At 51.5% G+C, this 7,999-nt stretch overlaps 2 protein-coding genes across 2 annotated transcripts in view; both read left to right on the top strand.

Moving 5' to 3' along the window:
• The window catches only part of LOC102035203 (inhibin beta C chain-like), a 6,725-nt gene extending 4,620 nt beyond the window's left edge, over positions 1–2,105 (top strand). The window contains exon 5 of the mRNA XM_031064568.1: positions 2,097–2,105. Within this exon, the coding sequence (XP_030920428.1) occupies positions 2,097–2,105 (9 nt within the window). The remainder of the gene's footprint in view (positions 1–2,096) is intronic.
• A 150-nt stretch (positions 2,106–2,255) lies between these two features.
• The window catches only part of LOC106632046 (inhibin beta C chain-like), a 7,725-nt gene continuing 1,981 nt past the window's right edge, over positions 2,256–7,999 (top strand). Inside the window, 1 exon segment of the mRNA XM_014310897.2 lies at positions 2,256–2,298. Coding sequence (XP_014166372.1) covers positions 2,256–2,298 — 43 coding nt within the window.

Below are 7,999 nucleotides of genomic sequence, written 5' to 3'. Positions count from 1 at the left end.
GACTGATGGACTGATGGACTGAGGGGCTGACGGAATGATGGACTGATGGACTTCTCCTGCTGCAGAGCCCGGATCAGGACAGTCCCTCTGTCTGTCTGTCACATCAGCTCAGGACACACCCGTGTCCACCTTGGGCTGCTGGGCTGGCAAGGACACAGGGCAGGGGTCACGCCATGGCCCCACCTGGGTGGGCACGAGGCTGAGGAGGGAGAGAAAAGGGAAATCCATCACTGTGGGAGGAACTGTCGCCCTCTCCAGGCACCCCAGCTGCCGGAGTTCAATAAAGACTCCCAGTGGTGTGTGCACGTGTGTGCCCCGTCGTTCCCTGGCACGCGCAGCCCTGGGATGGCACAGGACAGACCCAGTCTGTGGGACTGGACCCTTCCAAAGCCCCCCTTCATGCCCTCTGCCCCTCAGCTGCCTTTCCCAGGGGGCTGCAGAACCCCAAATTCATCCCAGCCAAATCCAGGGACCCCCCTGGACACAGGTGGTCTGTCACAGACACATCTTATGAAAAATCCTTTCTGGTCTCTCACAGACATATTTTATGAAAAATCATTTCCTTAGGATGACAGGATTTTATGAAAAATCCTTTCCTTTCCAAAATGTATACAATAATTATTGTTTACATTTTGTTTCTGGAACATCTCAGCTTCTCAGGAGGAAAAATCCTTTCCTCAGGATTTGTGTCACAGACATATTTTATGAAAAATCCTTTCCTTAGGATCTTTTCTCCTGAGAAGCTGAGAGGCCTCAGGAACAAAATGTAAACAATGGTTATCTGCTGCTGTGGAATGCAACAGGTGGATCTGTGATTGGTCTCATGTGGTTGTTTTTAATTAATGGCCAATCACAGTGAGCTGTCTTGGTCTCTCTCTGGTCAGTCACAAGATTTTATTATCATTCCTTTCCATTACTTTCAAGCCTTCTGATGAATCATTTCTCTATTCTTTTAGTATAGTTTTAATATAATATATATCATAAAATAATAAAGCAGCCTTCTGAAAATGACGAAATCCTTTCTTCTATACTTTTAGTACATTTTAATATAATATGTATATCATAAAATAATAAACCAGCCTTTCCGAAACATGGAGTCAACATTCTCGTCTCTTCCCTCATCCTGTGGACACCACCACAGTGGTCTGTAATCCCCACCAGGAAAGGCAGTTCCCTTGCTTGGACCAAATCCCCCATTCCACCAAAACCACCTGTACTTGGCCATCCCTGTCCCAAATCAGGACAGAACTGAGAAATTCTTTTTCCTTTTGGAGTGGATGGGTTTAGGGGCAGCCTCAGCACCCAGAACCCCCCTCATCCCCCATCTCGCCCACTGCAGAGCATCCCCTGGGCTCATCCCTGGCCCTGTGCCCCTTGCCAGTGTGGTGACACCAAAGTGGGACATGTCAGGGCCGTGAGAGCAGGGGACAAAGGGCAGCTCTGACACTTCTGCCCCGTTACGTAACCGGGTTCGGGTTTCTCCACCCCTCCCCACGTGTCCCCCTTGTGCCAGGACTGGAAAAAAGGGGAGATCTTGAGGCTTTTGCTGCTCAGAGTGACCCCAAGATACGTTAGAAAATCTCTTTTCCCAGCCTGGTGGTTGAAGAAAGAGTCAGAACTCTTCTGGTCTTGTTCTCAAGGTTGTTTATTGTATCTTATCTATAAAATTCTTTCTTTTGTCCAGCTAAGGTCTGCTCAGCAGGACAGACAGAGGCACTATGCTTGCCTTCAGGGTGGTGTTTTCTTTCTATACTAAAATCTACCTGTACAATATTTACAATTACTTCCCAATACCCATCACCTATGTTAGACAGTGAGCTTCTACTCTAAACCAATCCAAAAGTGCCAACGTCACAGCAGAAGATGGAGGCTAAAAAGAAGAAGATGGAGAAGAAGGACAGGACATGCCCAGATTCCTCCATCTTGCCTCCTGAACTCCCATTGTAAAAACCCCAAAAAATCTATTTTTTCACCCTGTGACAAACTAATTACTATTCTACTTAGACTTTCGTGGCTTGCAGATCTTCATATAAGGTTGGTAATTTTTTCCATGGGTCATAATCAAAGTCACAGGTGTGTCTTGGGCTCTGTACCAGGGGCTCTGAGCCCCCTGGCATGGGTTTGGGCAATCCAGGACAGCTCAGAGGGATTTCCTGAATTCCGACAGGGAGGAGGTGGTGGGGTGGGATATTTGGGATGGGGGGTCCTGGGGTGATGCCTGAGGGGTGATTTCAGCTTTAGGGTCCACCCCGGACATGCTGACAACCAACCCCAGAGGCCAGGACGTGGCTGATCCAGGTGGGGACAGGTTCAGAGAGGGAGGAGAGGGGGTCAGAGCTTCTCCCCACCCAGCTTTGCATCCACTGCCCACTCCAGGATGATGAGGAATGAGCAGCTCTGCTGGAGCCAGGGCAGGATGCACATTGTCCCACGTGGAGGAGGAGGAAGAGGAGCCAGGAGCAGGTGACAGTGCCTGGCCATGTGCACACACCCTGCAGCAGGTGCTGCCCAACAGAATGGGGACCCCCATGTCACAGACACATTTTATGGAAAATCCTTTCCTTAGGATTTTTCCTCCTGAGAAGCTGAGAAGCCTCAGGAACAAAATGTAAACAATGGTTATCTGCTGCTGTGGAATGCAACAGGTGCATCTGTGATTGGTCTCATGTGGTTGTTTCTAATTAATGGCCAATCACAATCAGCTGTCTCGGACTCTTGGTCAGACACAAGATTTTGTTATCATTCCATTCTTTTTCTATTCTTAGCTAGCCTTCTGATGAAATCCTTTCTTCTATTCTTTTAGTATAGTTTTATATTATTATATTATTAATATATTATTATACTATTATATTATCAATATATTATTATATTATTCTATTCTATTCTTATGTTATTATATTATTATTAATATTATGTTATTATATTATTATATATTGCTATTATTATATATTATGTTATGTATACTATATATTATATTATTATGATATATTATATTATTAATATATAATATATATGAATATATATATGTAATAAAATAATAAATCAAACTTTCTGAAACATGGAGTCAGATCCTCGTCTCTTCCCTCTTCCTCAGACCCCTGCGAACACGGTCACACCCCCACGTCCCCAGCCAGGTGACCTCAGCCCTGGGATGCACCTCCAAGGGTTGACAGCCCACCCCGGAGGCTGGGACAGAGCTGATCCAGGTCGGGAGAGGCTCAGAAGAGTGAGGAGGTGCTCTCAGACCTTCTCCCCATCCAGCTCCACATCCTGTCCCTGCCCCAGGAGCAGCGAGGCACCAGCCACGAGCAGCCCGAGACGGAGCAGGGATGGGATGTCCTGGAGGGCTGGTGGCATTGGAGAAGGGATGGAAGGGACACAAACATGTGGCAGTTTGTCACACATCCTCTATGCTGGAGCAGAGACCCCCATCTCCCCAGGTCCAGGTGTCCCAGGGAAGGGAGGAAGGCTCAGGGATCGATCCCGTCTGGGATCCAAGGCCGCTTGCGCAAACCCAGAGAGGGTTTGGTGTTTGTTTTATCCCTTCTTTTTCCAACTCCTCATTTCACTGTCTATATTTATTGAACAAACAGCTTCCCTGGAGCCAGTGCCAAGCTTCCTGGGATGCAGCAGCTGTGGGGACACAGGGAAGGGACAGGAGAGCCCTTGGCTGGTCCTGTGGCCCTACAGACCCCTCAGCTCAAGCAGCACAACCCTGAGATGCTCAGCTGGGGTTTGTCCCACTCCCAAGAGGAGCCAGGAGCAGGTGACAGTGCTTGGCCACGTGCACACACTCTGTAGCAGGCGCTCCCCAACAGAATGGGGACCCCCATGTCCCCAGCCAGGTGACCTCAGCCCTGGGATCCACCTCCAAGGGTTGACAGCCCACCCCAGAGGCTGGGACAGAGCTGATGCGGGTGGGGAGAGGCTCAGAAGAGTGAGGAGGTGCTCTCAGACCTTCTCCCCATCCAGAACAACCCTGAGATGCTGAGCTGAGGTTTGTCCCATTCCCAAGGAAAGAGACACCTTAATCTTAACCCTAATCCTTCCTCACCCCAGCTCAGGAATTCCAAAGTGACCCTTCCCACGGAGGATGAGGAGGGTGCAGCCAGGGCAGAGTGATCCTTCCTCCCTGCCATGACTTCCTGCTCTGCTGGTGTCCCCTGATCTCTCAGGAGGCTTTGGAAGGGTTGGTCGAGACCCAGTACTGGAGAGATTGTCCTGATGGGACCAGTAAGGCCAGTGGGGAGCCCACCCTGCAGCCCCCAGCCCAGCAGTGCCATGGGGACATGGAATCAATCCAGATGTGATGGGGACAGACACGATGTCCCCTTGGTCTCCACTCCGGGAGGGGACAGAGGTGCTGCAAGGAGCCTTTGCCAGAACCAACAGCCCCTGAAGCAAAGGTCCAAGCACACTTTGCCAAGTGCCCCCTGGGCAGCTCCAGCTCCCAGGAGGGGTGGGAATTTCTAACAGTCCCTTCCCTTGCCTTGAGAAGAGTTAATGTTTAATTCCCAGTCCCATGGCCCATTCCCAGCCAGTGCCACCCCTGTGGGGACTGCTGCTCTTCCCCCAAGCAACGAGCAGCAGGGCAAGAGGAAACGGCCTCAAGCTGTGCCAGGAGAGGTTTAGATTGGAGATTAAGGAAAATCTCATCATGGAAAGGGTGGCCAAGCCTGGAATGGGTTGCCCAGGGCAGTGGTGGGGTCACCATCCCTGGAAATGTTCAAAAATATCTGGGGACGTGGTTTAGTGGTGGCCTTGGCTGTGCTGGGTTAATGGTGGGGCTCAATGATGCAGGTTTCTCTAATTTATTCCATGATTAATTCCATGATTAATTCCATGATTCCATGATTTATTCCATGATTCCATGATTAATTCTATGATTAATTCCATGACTCCATGATTAATTCCATGATTAATTCCATTATTAATGCCATTATTCCATGATTTATTCCATGATTAATTCCATTATTAATTCCATTATTAATTCCATGATTAATTCCACGATTCCATTATTAATTCCGTGATTAATTCCACGATTCCATGATTAATTCCATTATTAATTCCGTGATTAATTCCATGATTCCATGCTCAGGTGCTGCTGCACAAACTCTTGGGGGGGGTCCTGGCTCAGCCTGGCTGTTGTCACCTCCAGGTCAGGTCACCAGGTGCCACGCTCACCCCAACGGCCACGGGGTCAGAGAACCCAGGAGCCATGTGTGCACCTGGTGCTGGGCCCAGGGGGACCTTGGGGGGTATTTTGGTCAGGTCAGTGCCTGGGCTTTGCTTTCTGGGAACCGCTTAATCAACAACACAATTATGCAATGGGTGCAAGAGCTCCGCGCTCACCCCTGCCCCAGATCCTGGGCTGGAGCGTGCTGGGGAGCACGAGATGAGAGGGGAGGGGATGGGATGCTCTTAGCGAGCTGGAGGTGCTTGGGGGTTCATGGGGTGCTGCCCCATGCACAGGGATCCAGGCAGGTTCAATAGGATTAATTCCTTTGGAGAGACCCAGCTCAAAGCCAGGGTGGGTGTTCTGGAGAGTGTTCATCTGAGAGATGAGAGATTTCTCATCTGTTTTGCCACATTTGGTCTCCTGTTTCTGCTGTGTCTCCTGGTTCCTGTGTGTTCCACAGCCCCAACCCTGGATCTGGGAGCTGGCAGGGATGGGGGAATACAGCACAGCTGCTCTTGCTGAGCTGGAGGTGCTCTGGGGATTCATGGGGTGCTGCCCCAGGCACAGGGATCCAGGCAGGTTGAGTAGGATGAATCCCTTTGGGGAGACCCAGCTCACAGCCAGGGTGAATGTTCTGGACAGTGCCTCTTCTGATTTCCCACATTTTGTCTCTTGTTTCTGCTGTGTTCCACAGCCCCAGCCCCGGTTCTGGGAGCTGGCAGGGATGGAGGAACACAGCGCAGCAGGGATGGGATACTCTTAGCAAGCTGGAGGTGCTCTGGGGGTTCATGGGGTGTTGTCCCATGCAGAGAGATCCAGGCAGGTCCAACTGGGTTAATCCCTGTGGGGAGACCCTGCTTGCAGCCTGGAATGGAGGGTGGGTGTTCTGAAAAGTTCTCATCCGTTTTTCCACACTTTGTCTCCTGTTTTCCCACATTTTGTCTCCTGTTTCCTGTGTGTTCCACAGCCCCAATCCTGGCTCTGCGAGCTGGCAGGGATGAGGGAACACAGCACAGCTGGGGATGGGCGTGTGGGGCACAAGGAGCCTGTCCAACATGGAGCAGGTATCCAGATAGCTGAGAGGGGGCTTGAACATGTGTGAGCGTGCATCACAGAATCTGGAATAGTTTGGGTTGGAAGGGACCTTATAGCTCATCCAGTTCCACCCCTTACCATGGACAAGGATCTCCCACCATTCCAGGCTGCTCCAAGCCCTGTCCAACGTTGCTTTGACCACTTCAGGGATGGGGGAGCTTCTCTGAGCCCCCTGTGCCTCACCAGCCCCGCAGTGAGGAACTGCTCCCCCATATCCCACCCAACTCCATCCTCTGTCACTGGGCAGCCATCAGCCCTGATCCCTCTGCATGGGGCAGCACCCCATGAATAAATTTCTTTTTTAAATCAAATAATTAAACCATATATCCCTACATTATCCAAATAATTTGTAATCAATACACTTTCAATTAACCTTCCTCTAATATTTCCTGGTATCAAAAACAATAACCAACTGTCATCATCACTCCATAACCAACCCCAAACAAAGATAGAATTAACCCCAGAACTAACCCCCCCACAAAAAAAAACCCAAACAAAAATACAAACCACGATCATAAATCATCAACCAATCACCCACCAAATTTTATGTTCTTGTAGCTTATAAAAAGCACGACACTGAAGATGTCAAGATGGCTGCCATACACACCCAGTGTGTCACCCCTGCTCCTGTCACTTCAGCTGCTTCAAGAAGTCTCTCTCCATGTGGCAGCACCTTTACCTGTGAGCACGTGTGCCCTGGAGGTGCCCCATCCCTCCCCTGCCCTGCACCCAGGGCTCCCAGGCCCTGTGGGATCTGTTCTCCAGGCCACCCTGTGCCCCCTGGCTCCTCTCTGTTGACATTCCTGGGCTATTCTGGGAGCTGCCACCCAGCTGAGCCCTTTGCCCCTTGCTCTGGGGTTGCATCAGCTCCGGTGGGTGCTTTTTCCCAGACTCTGTTTACATGGCACCTCTGGCTCGCCCAGGCCCAGGGGCTCCGTGTGGTCAAGACCTTGGAGCTGGTGCAGGGGGCACAGGACATGCTGGAGCGCTGGCCTGGCAGGGCTTCAAGTTCCCTGGCTTCCCTGCTCCAGATGGGGGCTCTGCCAATCCCCCAACACCGTGGTGGCATCTTGCATCACTTTGGTCAGGTTTTCTGCCAGCCCCTGCCCTGCCTCAGCCAGCACATCCCGCTCCAAAGAGTCTGAGAAACATCTTCAGCTTGATGTCAGAAACATCTTCAGCTTGATGTGACACTGGCTGAGCCCTCAGGACACACAAATCCCATTTTTTATTTTGTGAGGAGGAGGAAACACACTGCACACATTCACCAGTCCTTCCCGGCTCTGTCCCGAGCTGAGGATGGACCAGGTGGTCCGAGGGGTGGGCTCAGACCCCCAAAACCTGCTGGGAGTGACAAAAGCCCAGAGATGTGACAGTGCCCTGATCCCTGCTGGGTCCTATAACGGGACTGTCAGCGCCAGGGTGGCTCGAGGGTGCCCAGGGGGCAGTGCCCAGGCTGGGGCAGCTCTGTGGCATCCAGGGATGGGCAGCCGAGCTGGGATCTCTCCGGCTGCCTCTGGCTGGCCAGCATTTTCCCCAGCCCCCCTCCCTGAAGGTTTTGGAGGATCCCGCTGCCCTTTGCGGGGCTGGTCGGGGTTTTTCTTCCCGTCGCCCACAGCTCTGCCCATCCCGCTGTGTGCCCACCCCCGTGGGAGCTTCCCCGTGTACGACCCCCACTCGTGTCCAACCCACCGGTGCTCGGTGACCCGTGGGACCCCTCCCGCC

This window comes from Geospiza fortis, unplaced genomic scaffold (genome assembly GCF_000277835.1).
Source record: "Geospiza fortis unplaced genomic scaffold, GeoFor_1.0 scaffold599, whole genome shotgun sequence".
In the NCBI taxonomy this organism is placed as follows: Eukaryota; Metazoa; Chordata; class Aves; order Passeriformes; family Thraupidae; genus Geospiza; species Geospiza fortis.
The sequence above is the reverse complement of the archived record's forward strand: the minus strand, read 5'-3'. Positions and strand labels throughout refer to the sequence as shown.